This window comes from Propithecus coquereli, unplaced genomic scaffold, assembly GCF_000956105.1.
Source record: "Propithecus coquereli isolate 6110/MARCELLA unplaced genomic scaffold, Pcoq_1.0 Scaffold438, whole genome shotgun sequence".
Lineage (NCBI taxonomy): Eukaryota > Metazoa > Chordata > Mammalia > Primates > Indriidae > Propithecus > Propithecus coquereli.
This window is the reverse complement of record NW_012150152.1, coordinates 693708-708669: the sequence shown is the minus strand read 5'-3', so window position 1 is coordinate 708669 and position 14962 is coordinate 693708. Positions and strand designations below refer to the sequence as shown.

Genomic DNA, 14962 nt, shown 5'->3' with positions numbered 1-14962 from the left:
CGCTCACGGTGCCCCAGCGTCGTGGCGGAGTCCCAGTAGGACTCTCGCCTCTTGGAGACCTGGACCCACGGAGTCCAGGCCCGTGCCTGCGCTGAAGGCGGCTAACCAGGCTCTTGTTTTTCATGTGCTCAGACTCAAGATAACATCACGGTCAGGTGGGACCTGGGCCTTAACAAGAAGAGAATCGCCTACTTCACTTTGCCCAAGACTGACTCTGGTAATGAGGATTTAGTCATAATTTGGTTAAGAGGTGATTTTAAGTTTTAAAATATTTGTGACCATAAGTAGCATAAAATTCCTAGTCTTGCCCTTGTAAAGTGTCCCTTAATTTGAACTCTTTATAGTGGCAGCCACAGCACACGCTAACCACTGCTCTCTTGCCTTTTCCTGGAAGACATGCGGCTCATGCAGGGGGACGAGATATGCCTGCGGTACAAAGGGGACCTTGCACCCCTGTGGAAAGGGATCGGCCATGTCATCAAAGTCCCTGATAGTATCCTTCGTGTGAAGAGGGCGGGCTGGGCTGGTGGGGGAGGAAGGCTGGGGGTCTGAGAGGCTCCCCCGACATCTGGCGGGTGGCAGCGGCGCTGCCGTGGCTTTGACGGCCGTGGCTATGCCAGAATCGCGAGCTTACAGCGGGTGCTGGTTGGCCCAGCCCTTCGCTGCCTCGGAAACCGTGGGCCTCACTGGCGGGGCGAGGTGGTTGGTTGTACAGTTTCTGCTCCTCCACCCAAAGGGCGTGTCAACATTGGTGACGTCACTTGTGCCTGGGGCAGCTGGCTGCTCCTCTCCTGTGCGGCTTGTGTGCGTGCCTGCCGTGCACACGCGCTCGTTGGGAAGTAGCTGCTGCTCTTGGAGAGGCCCTGGTTAGACTCCCGAGGCTAATTTGGCTCTGAGAAAGAGCCTTACCTGGGCGCTGAGGCTATGCATGAGATTCTAGAAGCCTGCAGTCACATGTAGATGCTCTGAGTGCACATTTGCTCTCAGGCCAGGCATGGGAACATGCTGTGACCTCAGCGTGATCCACCGTGCTGGCCAGAGGGGGCCGTGCAGCATCCGGGTGGCGCAGGTGCAGCGAGACACCTGGGCTGGGGAGACGCCCTGGTGGACGCCCTGGTGGACACCGGCAGGTTCCCCTCCTCCCTGGCGGTGCTGGTGCCTCACAGCCCAGCGCGGCCGTTGGGTATAGGGGTGCGCCATCCCCTGTACCCACCATCTGCCTGTGTCTCTGACAGCCATATCGGTCTTGGGGCTGAGGGTGGAGGGAAGGGTGTCGCTCACTGGCTACGGCCTCTAGGTGGGCTGAGGACGTGCCCAGGGTGGGCTGCGTCCTTGTTTCAACCCCAGTCCTGTCTTCAGTTGTGCTCGGAGGGTGCATGTTTGTATAAAACTGGTAAAAGCAGCTTTGGCTGCAGCTGGGTGCTCTGAGCCCTGTACCCCAGCCCTGCTGGCCACGTTTGGAGAAGCTTCCAGCTGGGAGCTGGGGCTCAGGCTTGCTGCTCCTTGCTGGTGAGGGGATGGCCTCTCTCCGCCCTCTGCATCCCCGAGAAGGGCTGGGGTGAGCGGCCAGGAGATTGCTCTGGGTGTCACAGGGAGGTACTCTGGGCCTGGCTGAGGGCCAGGTTGTGGGCTCATTGTAAAGGCAGATCCGTCAGCGAGGACGCTGTCCTCTTCTCTGGTCGTCGTCGGTTCTTCGCGTTGTCAGCGTTAGGTGCAGAGGAGGGGTCCCCTAAGTAACCAGGGGCTCCTCCGAACAGCCAGCCTGGCTTTTGACAAGGACACAAACTTAACTCAGCGCACAGATTATGGTGATGAGATCGCCATTGAGCTGCGGAGCAGTGTGGGTGCACCCGTGGAGGTGACTCACAACTTCCAGGTGGATTTTGTGTGGAAGTCCACCTCGTTCGACAGGTACGTCTGCCTTCTGCCGCTGGGCGCTGCTGCCGTCTGATTCGCAGTCACCTGCTCTTCCCAGGTCACCGTCCGCCGCCTGCAGCATCCTTATGAGGCCTACCCCGTCACGGTGGAGCGGGTCTCCCCACCCAGCTTTGTGAGCTCAGGACGCCAGTGACGAGGGTCACAGCTGCACGTGTGGCTCACCCCGTGCTCTCCTCACAGGATGCAGAGTGCGTTGAAAACGTTCGCTGTGGACGAGACCTCTGTGTCTGGCTACATCTACCACAAATTGCTGGGCCACGAGGTGGAGGACGTGATCATCAAGTGCCAGCTGCCGAAGCGCTTCACAGCGCAAGGGCTCCCCGACCTCAACCACTCTCAGGTGCTCGCTGTCGCCGGGGCGGCAGGGCCTCTCCCGCCTGGCCATGGCATAGCTGGTGGCCACCCCTAACGGCTGCTTGTATTTGAAGGTTTACGCGGTGAAGACTGTGCTGCAGAGGCCACTAAGCCTGATCCAGGGCCCGCCGGGCACAGGAAAGACGGTGACCTCGGCCACCATCGTCTACCACTTGGCTCGACAAGGCAATGGGTAGGGCCGGGCACGGCCCCTGCAGTGGAGACCTGGGGCAGGGGTGAGGTGGGAGGCCTGTCTGTTGGGTGCTTGGGACGTGTCCCACTGAGGACAGTGGATGTCCACGAGTGTCCCCTGTGTTACTCATGTCAGATCAAGCCTTGTGGTTGCTTTTTAATGACCAAGCCTGCTGATGGCCTCAAGGACAGTGCTGGGCCGATGCGTCGTGAGTCTTGTGCTGTCGTTTAGCTCAGAAATGCAAAGGCAACTTACGGGGTGGACGGGAGGGTGAGCGTGAGTTGGTAAAAGCTACTCTCAGGCTGCGTCCTCACAGCGCTGTGAGAGCAGCGTCGGGGGCAGGAAGCTCTGGGCTGTCCCAGTCCAAGCTCCCTCAGCATCCTGTCGTTACTGCTGGTTGAAAGGGACAGTCTTAGCCGAGTCTTGGGTTCGCCGAGCTTCCCTTGGGCAAACGCTGAGCTGTCCGAGTCGCGTTCCAGGCCTGTGCTTGTCTGTGCTCCGAGCAACATCGCTGTGGATCAGCTGACCGAGAAGATCCACCAGACGGGACTGAAGGTCGTGCGCCTCTGTGCCAAGAGCCGCGAGGCCATCGACTCCCCGGTGTCGTTCCTGGCCCTGCACAACCAGATCAGGAACATGGACAGGTGGGCGTCCAGCTGTCCTGCCCAGTTGACCCGGAGCCCTTGCGGGTGGAGCACGTCCCTCGCTGACGTGCGTGTGCTTCCAGCATGCCGGAGCTGCAGAAGCTGCAGCAGCTGAAGGACGAGACCGGGGAGCTGTCGTCTGCCGACGAGAAGCGGTACCGGGCCCTGAAGCGCACCGCCGAGAGGGAGCTGCTCATGGTGAGCCCCTGCTGCCCGCAGCGCGGCCCGCGGAGCGCCTTCTGTTTGTGCTGGAGCACCTGTACGCGTGTGTTCAGCCTTCGGAGGCTCCCGTGGGTGGGTCTGTTGCTTTGATTTTGAGAGGAGCACTTAGACGCCCCTGTCCTCTGCCTCCTCTCGCTGGATCGCAGTCAGGACCTGGCGTGCATGGGCTTCCAGGGAGTTTCTGCTCCCGGATGGCCTTGCTTCTGCTGGCCCCGGGAACTTGGTCCACACGCCAGGGCTGGGTCTGCTCACTCTTCTTTCATAACCCACCAAGCAAACTGGAATCGCAGCCCGAGAGTAGCTTTTACCAACTCAGTGCTGCCCCTTAGGGGCTGTCGTGAGGCATGGAGTCCTTTCTGTGCGGAGAGGTTGCTTTCCACAAAGCGTGACTGTTTAGGACCTTAAAAGTTTGTGGTCACCGCAGCCTGGACCACGTGTCTTGTCTGGGAGGGACGCAGTGTTTTGTAGTTGTCAGGGACAGCAAGGGATGGAACCACTGCTGCGTCTCATCCCACCTGTACAGTGCAGGTGCCCTGATGCCTCTGCACCCCCTTCCCCAGAACGCGGATGTCATCTGCTGCACGTGTGTGGGCGCTGGTGACCCGAGGCTCGCCAAGATGCAGTTCCGGTCCATTTTAATCGACGAAAGCACCCAGGCCACCGAGCCGGAGTGCATGGTTCCTGTGGTCCTTGGTGCCAAGCAGGTGGGTTGCCTCACCTCCACCAAAATCGTTTGGAAGCCAGTGTGTGTGATTTTTCATGCTTGAAGTTAGTTTTTAAAAATGTCCTGCAATGCAGCATGATGCCCGCAGAGCATGGAGGAGTGCACACTGGGCCCTCTGAGGGGGTCTTTGGCGGGTGGGCTCACGGGGCCCCTAGGCTTTGCCTGCTGCACCCAGAGCCCCTCTGTGCCAGGGCCGGGTGCACTGCGTAACCTTGTCCTGCTCATGCTGCAGCGGGTAGTGAGTGGTCTCCCACACCGTGGCAGGGGGTGCCCTGCGGACCCAGGTCCCCTAGTTCCCTGGTGATGGTGCACATTGAGGATAGTTCTCACTAGAGCTGCTTGACTCGTGGGGGCCCCTCTCCCTGCAGCTGATCCTCGTGGGTGACCACTGCCAGCTGGGCCCGGTGGTGATGTGCAAGAAGGCAGCCAAGGCCGGACTGTCGCAGTCGCTCTTTGAGCGCCTGGTGGTGCTGGGCATCCGGCCCATCCGCCTGCAGGTCCAGTACCGGATGCACCCGGCGCTCAGCGCCTTCCCATCCAACATCTTCTACGAGGGCTCGCTCCAGAATGGCGTCACTGCAGGTAACAAGGCTCTCCGCCTGGGGTGGTGGCTTCTGTGGAGAAGGGGCATTGAGGGAATGCAGCCTGGGGAGAAGAAACCAGCCCGTCACTTCTTCCCTGTGTGCTTTTACATAGTGACCCCTCGCACGTGGCACCCTGTGATCTCCTCAGTGTGGTCAGAGGGCCGAGCGTCTGCTTCAGGCTGTGGGTGTGGGAGCCCACGTCCTCCCTAAAACTGAGAGTCACCACCTGACATCCAGCCAGGGCTCTGCAGCCTCACGAGTAGCAGCAGGGACAGGAGTTACAGGAGCTGACCTCTTAGTCCATCCTTTATGTTGGGCCTTGGGTCTGCCGCTTTACGACGGGTGGCTGTCTCAAAGCCCCAGGCCCTGGGGGTCTGCACGACCCTTTCTGGCTTCCCTGAGGCCAGAGCCACCTCAATACATGGAGGCATCCTCTGCCTTCTTCACGGCTGACACGTGCTGCTGGTGACCTGCGGGTGCCTCCGCTCAAGCCAGCACGGAGCCACTAGGCCCTGCCAGGACCTGTGATGTCACTGCTACCAGTCTGTGAGAAATGCCCTGGATGAAGTGAAAAGTATTCATCTTACTAAGCCCTGAGTGCACGTCCTTTTAATGTCCAGTGTGACCAGAAGGAAGTACTCGTAGCCTTCTGGGAGGCCGAGGCGGGAGGATCACTTGAGGTCAGGAATTTGAGACCAGCCTGAGCAAGAGTGAGATGCCATCTCTACTAAAAATAGAAAAAATTAGCCGGGCGTGGTGGTGCGTGCCTGTAGTCCCAGCTACTCGGGAGGCTGAGGCAGGAGGATCGCTTGAGCCCAGGACTCTGAGGTTGCTGTGAGCTAGGCTGACACCACGGCACTCTAGCCCAGGCAGCAGAGCAAGATTCTGTCTCAAAAATAAATAAATAAATAAATAAAAATAAAGAAGTACTTGTGGACACACCCTGGGTGTTCACTCTGGGGTGTTGGACAGATGTTTTCCTGAAGACGATCAAAGCAAACTTGTTGCTTCCAGGAAAATAAGTGACAGTATTTGTCACCAATGATAAAATCTGAGGATTCAAATGAAAAGGAGGGTGTAGGAAAACTTTAACGATACCTTCTGCGAGCTTGGTGTCTTCCCAGTGTCTGGAGGCTCCTCTGATGAGATCCTGGTGGCAACAGATGGAATGTTCTTGCCGTTGTCCATGAAATGTGTCAACCTTTGGATGGTCTGCTTGAGTCAGCGGGCAGATCCTTCCCAAGTGACCAACACAGAGTGTTGCAAAGTCACGCAGGGACCAGAGACCTGTCCTGGGTGTGGGGCAGAGTGGTGAGGAGTCGTAGCAGGCCTGCTGTGCTTTCAGGGATGGAGACCCACCGTCGTGCAGACAGGTGGTGAGAACATGTTGCCCTTCCCAGTTACGCGTGTCCGTGGGCCCGACTCCCTCTCGCGCTGCAGCCTCTCCCCGGGGAGAGCTGAACACAGAAGCAGATCCCAGGGCCCAGCTGTCTTCGATTAAGCCAGATAGCAAAGAGATTTGAAAAACTGGAAACAAGAGCACTCTTCTTGCTTAATTTATTTTTTGGGAAATAGGGTTTTTTCCATAAAAAATGTTATTTAACACGTAATTTATTTTGTCATGAATTAACACGTATTTTAAATTTCTAAGATCTGAAATACTGCTGTCTGCCAGACACTGGGTCCTGAGAGTCATTGCCACTGTCGGCGTCTGTTGTCCCTGCTGCTTGTGAGACTCAGGCGTCTGAGCTCCAGCTGGAAAAGGCGTGGCCCAGCGCAGCTCAGACCCCTCTCTGGCCCCAGGACGGCAGCTGTACGGGTGCCCGGCGCTCAGTGAATAGGGAATTCTTTATTGAGGTGTAAACACGTGTCCGGCTTGATGAGTTCTCACTAAGCGAAAGCACCTGCGAAACCTGCGCCTGACCAGCTCCTGGGAGCCACCTTCACGCTTGAGGGTGGACACGCAGGGCGGTGCTGGAGCCTGTGTCTGCCGCTGAGGGCCGTGGTTAAATGTGCACCATGACCCTGTGAACAGCTGTCGCCAAGCTCACCCTGTGGGCTGTGGCCTCACTTTGCTCATGCTAACCAAAATCCCCAAGGCGGGGGGGGGGGGGGGGGGACGCGTGCGACTTGGCAAGCTGGTTTGAAACGAGGAGGACACGAACAGGGCTCAGAGCAGCCGAGACGAGCACGGAGAGCCCAGGGAAGGCGGAGACTCTGGGACACCGTCCAGCCCCGGCCCAGTCGGAGTCTAGAGGCACAGCCACTTGTCCGCGGGCCCTGAGCGGTGACGAGTGAGGCTGTAGGGCAGCAGGACAGGGTTGGCTCAGCAGTGTCACACACAAGTCAGCTGTAGGGGTTTATGGAGCCTTTAAAGTAGTAAAGCTTCTAGAAGGAAACAGGAATATCTCTGTGATCCTGAGGTGGGCGAAGATGTCCAAGATGCAAGAAGGCACCAGCCAACAAGTGTTCGTTAGTCAGGGAGCCAGCTCTGAGCTGGGCACGGTGCTCCGAGTGGCCTCTGCGTGGCCTTGCGCAGTCCGGGGCGTCTCTGGCCAGGGCGCCACACCCTCTGCCCATGGTGGGCAGCGTCCGTGTTGCGCCGCTTCTGAGCGCAGTCCACGTGGCTGCGCCTTTTGAACCGTTGCCTCTCTTCCTTCCCCCACGGTAGCGGATCGCGTGAAGAAGGGGTTTGACTTCCAGTGGCCGCAGCCTGATAAGCCGATGTTCTTCTACGTGACCCAGGGCCAAGAAGAGATCGCCAGCTCGGGCACCTCCTACCTGAACAGGTGGGCAAGACGTGCCCGCCGACGTCTGCAGGCTTTGGGGGCAGCTTGTTGAGAGGCGCTGGCTGTGTACCTTTTTGTGAATGTTGAAATTTGTCTTCCCCTCATCATCCCTGTTTTGTTCAGACTCTAAACCACAGCATTTTACTTCCTCCTCGTTTTTCCAGTGTTCTTCCATTGCGCAGACACTTTATAAACCCACACGTGAGCCTTTTCTGTCCCTTGTCACTCCCCCTAAAGGATGGGCAAGCTCAGCGTGGCCACTCTGAGTGTGGGGCGGGCAGTGCTGGCAGGGCCCTCACAGTATCACGCTGTCCTGCTGACACCCGCTGCCCAGGTGTGGCACCTCTGTGCCCCTCACAGCCTGTGGCCTCAGGTTTTGGGACCCCAGGGGTGAGCTAGTCACTGAGAGCCTGGTGTCCTTAGGACGGAAGCGGCAAACGTGGAGAAGATCACCACAAAGCTGCTGAAGGCGGGCGCCAAGCCGGACCAGATCGGCATCATCACGCCCTACGAGGGCCAGCGCTCCTACCTGGTGCAGTACATGCAGTTCAGCGGCTCCCTGCACACCAAGCTCTACCAGGTACGCTGCGTGTGCCCTGTGGGCGTCGGCTTCGGCCTTGAAGTTAGCCAGCCGGCGGTGCCAGTCCTGGCCGAGCGCAGGCTGGGCCCAGGAAGCAGGAGTCAGCCCAGCTCTCAGGAGCGCACACGGTGGCGCGTTACCAATGCTGCCGGCAGAGTCTGCATGCTCGCCCGAGACCCCGAGGAGCACGTCCCGAGGGTCGGAAACGCGGGCTGGCGTAGGTGCACTAGGGTGTTTTCTTGGGATTTTTGAAACGAGTCCGAGCTGGAACAGCAGGGGCCGTTGGCCCCAGCCTTGGCATGGGTGTCATCTAGTGGTGAAGGTGGCCGTCACACCTGTGTTGACACCCAGTAAGATGCACACTGTGTGCGTGTTGAAAGGAGGCGGAACTCTGTGCGTCTCACGCGGAAATGAACCTGGATGCTGCGTCTGCGTGGTCACGTCGCAGTGGTGCCGGTCCTGTTCCTCTGGTGCCGCCGTGGCTTCTCTGTGACGAGCACATGTGTTGTTTTTGCTGCGAAACAAACCACTGTGGCTAAAAGGAAACAAATGCACAAAGAGCCAGGAGAGCCCAGAGGCACGATGGACAGGCGCCAGGTCCCGGCTCCCAGTGGGATTGGAGGGCGTCTCTCGTGTGTTTGCTGTGGTTTTGGGGGTCCCGGGAGGCAGCCTGCTGGCTGATGGTGGCTGCGTGGTTCCCTTTCAGGAGGTGGAGATCGCCAGTGTGGACGCCTTCCAGGGCCGCGAGAAGGACTTCATTATCCTCTCCTGCGTGCGGGCCAACGAGCACCAGGGCATCGGGTTTCTAAATGACCCCAGGCGTCTCAACGTGGCCCTGACCCGAGCAAGGTAGGGAGGCGGCTGGCCGCCTGGCGTCCCCTCTCTTCCTAAGCCTCATCTCCCAGCCCCAACTTGGGCTGGTCTTGGTGGGGGTGCCGGGGCAAGAGGTTGTCGGGCTCCGGGCAGCGACTTAGAAACCACGTGTCACTCGAGTCTGTGTCCGCGGTCTGGTGGTTGCCATCCGCCTGCTTCCAGCGGGGGGTCTTTCACGGTCCTCCTGGTCCGAGATTTAGACCGAGTGTGCGTGTTTGCGTCACTGAAAATTTGGTCTTGCCCACTTTTTCTGGTTCTCAAATGTCACTTTTCTGAAATGATAATAGAAAGGATCCAGAGGACAAGGTGGCCACTGTGCCAGTCCCCACGTAAAGCTAGATGGCAGCAGCTCACCAGCTGGAGCCTGGGGGCCCGGCCCAGGGCTCAGCGCGTCCCGAGGGGAAAGCGGTGGCTACTTCCGGCTCACGTGCACACGTCGCTCCTTCCCCTCGAAGGTCGTGGCTGTTTTTGATTTGTCACCTCCTCCTTGTGAGGTGCCCTCTGCTCCGGTGGTCAGTACCAGTGGGGCCCCGGCACACAGCTGTGTGGTGAGCTAGAAGGGCCAGGTGTCGAGGTGGCGCCCACTGCAGCCTGCAGGGCTGCCGTGCCCGGTGCCAGGAGCCACCTCTTGTCCACAGACAGTCTTTGTCTCCGAGTTCAGCTCCCCGGGCAAGTTCTGGTGCTGGGCTACTTGGACGTCCGCCAGTGAGCTCTGTGCAGGGCCAGAGGTTTGCGGTGGGCCAGCCTGGCCTCTGCGACAGGGCTGGTGGCCCCCAGGGCTCTTGTTTGCCAAACACACGTGTGTGGGGGGTGGGCTGTGTGCTGGGGGTGCCAGGCTTGGGCTTCCGTTGCCTTGGATTTGGATTCTGAGTTTGCAGCCCCACCTCGTGCGCAGCAGTTGGCCACGGAGTCCTCAGCCCTGTCCTGTCACAGGTACGGTGTCATCATCGTGGGCAACCCCAAGGCGCTGTCCAAGCAGCCACTGTGGAACCACCTGTTGAACTACTACAAGGAGCAGAAGGTGCTGGTGGAGGGGCCCCTGAACAACCTGCGCGAGAGCCTCATGCAGTTCAGCAAGCCCCGGAAGCTGGTCAACACCATCAACCCGGTGAGCTGCCCTGCACCTTGCGTGCCGTGCCCAGGCGGCCAGGACGTGGCAGCCCACGCGCCTTGGGAGTGAGAGTCGGGGTCCACTGGCCCCACCGCTCTGGGGTGCTGTCCTCGTGCACAGCGTGCGTCTCCTCAGCGGGGCGGGGAGGGCCCTTGGTCCCGAGCCCATGTTCTGGGAACGCTGTGGTGTGGCTCGTGGCACGCCGAGACCCCCCAGAGGGCCCTCCTGGAGGAGGGGCTTGGGAGCGAGTCCCCCATGCCCCACACCTGGCGTGATTCATGGGCTGGTGTGTCATGGCGGCCTCAGGGAGTCAGACTTGGGCTGCTGTGCCGCAGCAGGTGGGGACACAGACACAGCAGTTAGGCTGCTCGGGGAGCCCAGGGTGCGCTGGGTGATGGAGGGGCGTGCCTCTGCCTGGGCCAGAGCGACGGATCGAGGTGGTCATCGCCGGGACCCAGTTGGCCATGGGGGCAGCTAAGGCCCAGAGCCCCCGCCCCTGCTGAGCCCAGCCCAGTGTCCACACCTGAGAGCTGCACACCTGCCACTCACCACCAGTGTGTGGGAAGTTCTTCCCGTGTTGCTGACGAATTCCTCACCTACCTGAAACCTGTGCAGGGGGCCCGCTTCATGACGACAGCCATGTACGACGCGCGGGAGGCCATCATCCCAGGCTCAGTCTACGATCGCAGCAGCCAGGGTGAGTGCCCCGCGGGGCTGGGCCGCCCGCGTCCCCCGCGCCGAGGTGTTGGCCGTTCCCACGCCGGCAGCTGTGATTCTGTTGCTCCTGGGTGGCCACACAGCCTCAGTCCTCAGCAGCCTGCTGGACAGCGTGCCTTATTTGAGATCAAATAACTTCCTTGCTGGTTTCTGAAACAGGGCGCTTTTCCCAGCAAGACAGTGGTGCCGTCTGACCCAGCGCTTCCTCAGGCGCGGGCACCTGCCTCCCTCGCTCCTTACCCGCAGGTCCCACCCCAGCCCCAGGCGGGTGCAGCTCCCCTCAGTTTCCGCCACCTCTTCGAAGCTCCATGTGCTCTTCTGCGGGGAGGCCGGGAGGCCTTGGAGCCCGCGTGGAGTCTCTGTGTGCACCAGGGCCGAGCTGTGCCCTGCCTCCGGGCGCCTTCCCCAAAGGCAGCACCGAGCCCAGCAAATGCTCGAGGCCAGTTGGGCAGGCCCCTTGCCGGGCCCCGGTATTCTGGTTGCTGGGTTCAGACTGTGGTTTGTGTTCTTCAACAACAAAATCTCTGCCTGCGCACAGCCAGCAAGTCATCGTGTAGCTGGGGGTGTCCGGGGACCGTCCCTTGTTGCCCAGCCCTCTATGAGCCTGGCTCAGGCTGGCGCACTGGTCACTGCGAAGCCTTGCTGCCCTCACGGTGACAAGCCGTGGCCCAGTTATTTCACCTGGCCACTGCCCTCTGGTCTTTGACGCGGCCCCTTCCCTCCCTCTGAGGGCATCTCCAGGCCTGGCCGCACCTGGGGCCTCGTCTGCCTTTAGCCAGGGTCTGTTAGATCGAGTTTCCTCAAGATGGATCTCAGATGTTTTCTGGTTGTTTGGCGGTAGAGGTTGCATGAGTACGAATATAAAATTTTCCGTCAAAAGGATTTGTTTTTGTAAATGCAGCATGGTTTTCAATTTTTGACATTCCTATAGGTCCCTGATTCTCAGCAGCCTCCTGGGGAGAAAGGACACATGCTGGGCACCAGCCTCAGGTGACACCCACCATCCGCTGTGTCTTGCAGGCCGGCCCTCGAACATGTACTTCCAGACCCACGACCAGATCGGCATGATCAGCGCCGGCCCCAGCCACGTGGCCGCCATGAACATCCCCATCCCTTTCAACCTGGTCATGCCGCCCATGCCGCCGCCCGGCTACTTCGGACAAGCCAACGGGCCGGCTGCAGGTGGGCGCCCCGGTGCTGTACGGGCAGAGCGAGCTGGCCCTGTGGGTTGCACGTATCAGGGTCTGAGCAGCTGCTTCCCCGCCAAGCCTCAGCCCTGTGGTCGCTGCTGGGCGTGTGGCCTGCCCCGGGGGCCCGGCCTCCTTGCCCCCCCAGGGCTGCCCTCTGCCTCTGGCTAAGGTCGTGCTTGTCTGTGAGGCTCAGGCCTCCTCAGACAGCCCTGGACTGTGTCTTTCAGGCCGGGGCACTCCGAAAGGCAAGACTGGGCGTGGGGGGCGCCAGAAGAACCGCTTCGGGCTTCCTGGGCCCAGCCAGACAACCCTCCCCAACAGCCAGGCCAGCCAGGACGTGGCGTCCCAGCCCTTCTCCCAGGGTGCCCTGACGCAGGGCTATATCTCCATGAGCCAGCCCTCCCAGATGAGCCAGCCCGGCCTCTCCCAGCCGGAGCTGTCCCAGGTGAGCCTCCAGTCCCCACACCAGAGCCCATGGCACCTCCCTCGGTGGGTGGGGCTGTAAGTCTGGAACATTCCATCCATGGTGCTGCCCTTCTGATGGGTCCTGGGCAGCTGGTCTGGCTCACGTCCCCCGTCTGGGTTGCTGGTCCCCGTGCTAGGGTGAGTGGGGTGGGTCTCCCGCTACTTAGGCTTGAGGACGGGGTTTTCGGGGCTGGCGAGGGGCCCAGTGGACGTGAGCGCCCTTGGACTGTGGCTTGCTCACGTCCCTGACCACCCTGTCTTTCAGGACAGCTACCTCGGCGATGAGTTTAAGTCACAGATCGACGTGGCGCTCTCCCAAGACTCCACGTACCAGGGAGAGCGGGCGTACCAGCATGGCGGGGTGACGGGGCTGTCCCAGTACTAGAAGGCAAGGCCACCCTGCAGCGGGCCTGGGCCCCGCCCTCCCAAGAAAAGGGATGGGAGCCACTGGGGGTGTGGGGTCTTCCCCGGGGGGCTGGACTCCTGTGCTGTGGGAGTCTTATGCCCAAGGGGACAGCTTGTCCCGTGACCCTCAGTTTGGGTCAGGGCCCATCTGCCAGGGCCACAGCCTGCTGTTCTGTAGAGAAAAACCCTGGGGCTCCCTGGGGAAAGGGATGTGGTGGCCTCGTGGCTACCTCTGTGGGCAGGGGGGACGGTGCCCACCACAGCAGCCTCGCTCACTGGATGGGGGTTCAGGACACCTACCGGGCTCCACCGCCTGTTTCCCCCACGGGCCTCAGTTTCTTCATCACAGTGGCTCAAGGGTGGGCTTGGGCTCCCCACCCTGCCTGTGTGCCAGGCCACGGGGGCACTGCCACGGGTCAACGTAGGGCGCTGTCCCCGCCAGGGAGGACCCCGAGAGCTCTGTCCGCTGGCCCTCACGGCTGCCTGCCCTTCTCCCTCCACAGGTGGTGGCGGAAGAGCTAAGCTACGTGGCTTAGTCCATCAGCATCTTATTCTGGGTAATAAAAAATAAAAATAAACGGATACCTGTTTTCCACTGCTAAAACTGAAGCACCACTGTGTGAGCAACAGGAGAGGGAGAGGCCGAGCGAGGGAGAGGAGGAGCCCAGCTGAGCGCGCCCTGCTGCCCCGGCCGCAAGGAGCAGAAGGCAGCGGCGAGGGCCGGCCCGCCGGAGCCCGGAGTCCTGCCCAGCCCGCGCCGAGGAGGCCCCGCGCTTGCGTCCAACCTGGGGCTGTGGCCAGGGCGGAGGGAGGAAGACCCTCATCTCAGAGTAGCCCTTTCCTCTGTTCTTTTCTTTTTCTCTTTTTATTGAAAGGGGACTACGTTTTAGCAGGAAAAAACTTCGCCTTTCTGTGCCCGAGCAGGCTTGCAGGCGGCCGTGCCGGGCAGAGCCCGGGTGGGGAGAGCGGCATCTGTCCAGCCGCCGGAACCGCAAGGTCGCGATGCCTGTGTTCTAAGAGGGTTTTCATTTAAGAAAATACGGTGTTTGGGGTTTTTCTGTTTGTTTTTTTAAAGATTCTTTCAAAGGAGTACTGAAAAATATTTTCCTAAGTTTGTCTCTGAAATCTTAGTGGTGGACCTGGGAGATGCGAGAAGCTTCCAGAAACGAAGTTTAAACAAGTCAGCGCAGCTGGAGACTAGGATCAACACCTGTGACGTGGTCTCGAGGAGGATTTTTGTTCTAGGTCTTAGCTTCCTGCCGGCGGTTGCTGCAGGGCGACAGGTCTGTGCGGGAGCCACCTGGCCGAACCCGGACGCCGCACGATTTGCGATCTCCGCTGGACTCTGAGGAGCAAAGCTGCTTCCTGCAGCGGACTCCGCGCGGGGCTCGGCTGCCCGGGAGGAAGGTGCCCACGGCCCCACTGGAAGGGGCCTTGGCCAGGACCGGCCGTGAGGCCAGGGGGCAGGAGGGTGGCCATTCCCAGGCCGGTGGCTTTTTCCCCAGGGTCCTTCTGAGGATTTGATGGAAAGCAGCAGCCAAGAGGGCCTGTCCCCGTCCCCAGGAGGCACTGAGTCCCCACCCTTAAGTGTGGAGCCTCCACCTGCCTGCACAGCGCCGCTGACCTGGGTGGTCTCTGCCTTTGGGGCAGAAGGGACGGGTCAGCAATGAGTCGGTTCTGTGCTGCGGGGGTTGGAGGCGTTTGCCGTTGGCTGGCAGAGGAGACCTCTGCCTGCATCTGCGTTTTAGCGAAGAGAGTCGCCCCAGCTCCTTGCACACTGGGTTGGGGTGTCCTCCCTAGTGATCCCACCCCTGCCCGCCCCTCCCAAAGCCTCCAGATTCCAGCTTCTACACGGGACAGACGGGGACGCCAGGCCACCTTCCTTCTGGCAAGGACTTATTTATTGCCATTGCTGTAGGGCTTTCGGTTTCCCCTTCTTTTGGTAGCCGCCTAGAGGCATCCATGTGGGGCGCTTCCCGCTGTGACCCTGTGCCCGCCCGCCCGCCGGGTGGGGACGGCTTTGCCCCTGCCTGTGCCCTTCGCTGTGTTCTCCACCCTGAGCAGCGTCAGTTTTACAAATGGAGCATCTGTACCAGGCAGCATAACTTTTGATTTTTGGTCTATTTGTTTTAAGCTCTTTTGTCACCAATAAAATATTAATAAACAGTTCTTG

General features: G+C 60.3%; 1 protein-coding gene across 2 annotated transcripts in view; it reads left to right on the top strand.

Moving 5' to 3' along the window:
* The window catches only part of UPF1 (UPF1 regulator of nonsense transcripts homolog (yeast)), a 33077-nt gene extending 19684 nt beyond the window's left edge, over nucleotides 1-13393 (top strand). Inside the window, exons 7-24 of one of the 2 annotated variants that reach the window (XM_012654025.1) lie at nucleotides 133-217; nucleotides 395-493; nucleotides 1803-1911; nucleotides 2119-2278; nucleotides 2367-2485; nucleotides 2965-3129; nucleotides 3213-3327; nucleotides 3912-4055; nucleotides 4444-4657; nucleotides 7331-7448; nucleotides 7872-8028; nucleotides 8735-8877; nucleotides 9835-10009; nucleotides 10628-10709; nucleotides 11750-11911; nucleotides 12147-12364; nucleotides 12650-12772; nucleotides 13293-13393. In XM_012654025.1, the coding sequence (XP_012509479.1) occupies nucleotides 133-217; nucleotides 395-493; nucleotides 1803-1911; nucleotides 2119-2278; nucleotides 2367-2485; nucleotides 2965-3129; nucleotides 3213-3327; nucleotides 3912-4055; nucleotides 4444-4657; nucleotides 7331-7448; nucleotides 7872-8028; nucleotides 8735-8877; nucleotides 9835-10009; nucleotides 10628-10709; nucleotides 11750-11911; nucleotides 12147-12364; nucleotides 12650-12769 (2385 nt within the window). In that variant the 3' untranslated portion in view covers nucleotides 12770-12772; nucleotides 13293-13393. Of the gene's footprint in view, nucleotides 1-132; nucleotides 251-394; nucleotides 494-1802; nucleotides 1912-2118; nucleotides 2279-2366; nucleotides 2486-2964; nucleotides 3130-3212; nucleotides 3328-3911; nucleotides 4056-4443; nucleotides 4658-7330; nucleotides 7449-7871; nucleotides 8029-8734; nucleotides 8878-9834; nucleotides 10010-10627; nucleotides 10710-11749; nucleotides 11912-12146; nucleotides 12365-12649; nucleotides 12773-13292 lie in introns of both variants that reach the window. The other variant, XM_012654024.1, reaches the window with a different exon arrangement.
* The last annotated feature ends 1569 nt before the right edge of the window (nucleotides 13394-14962 follow it).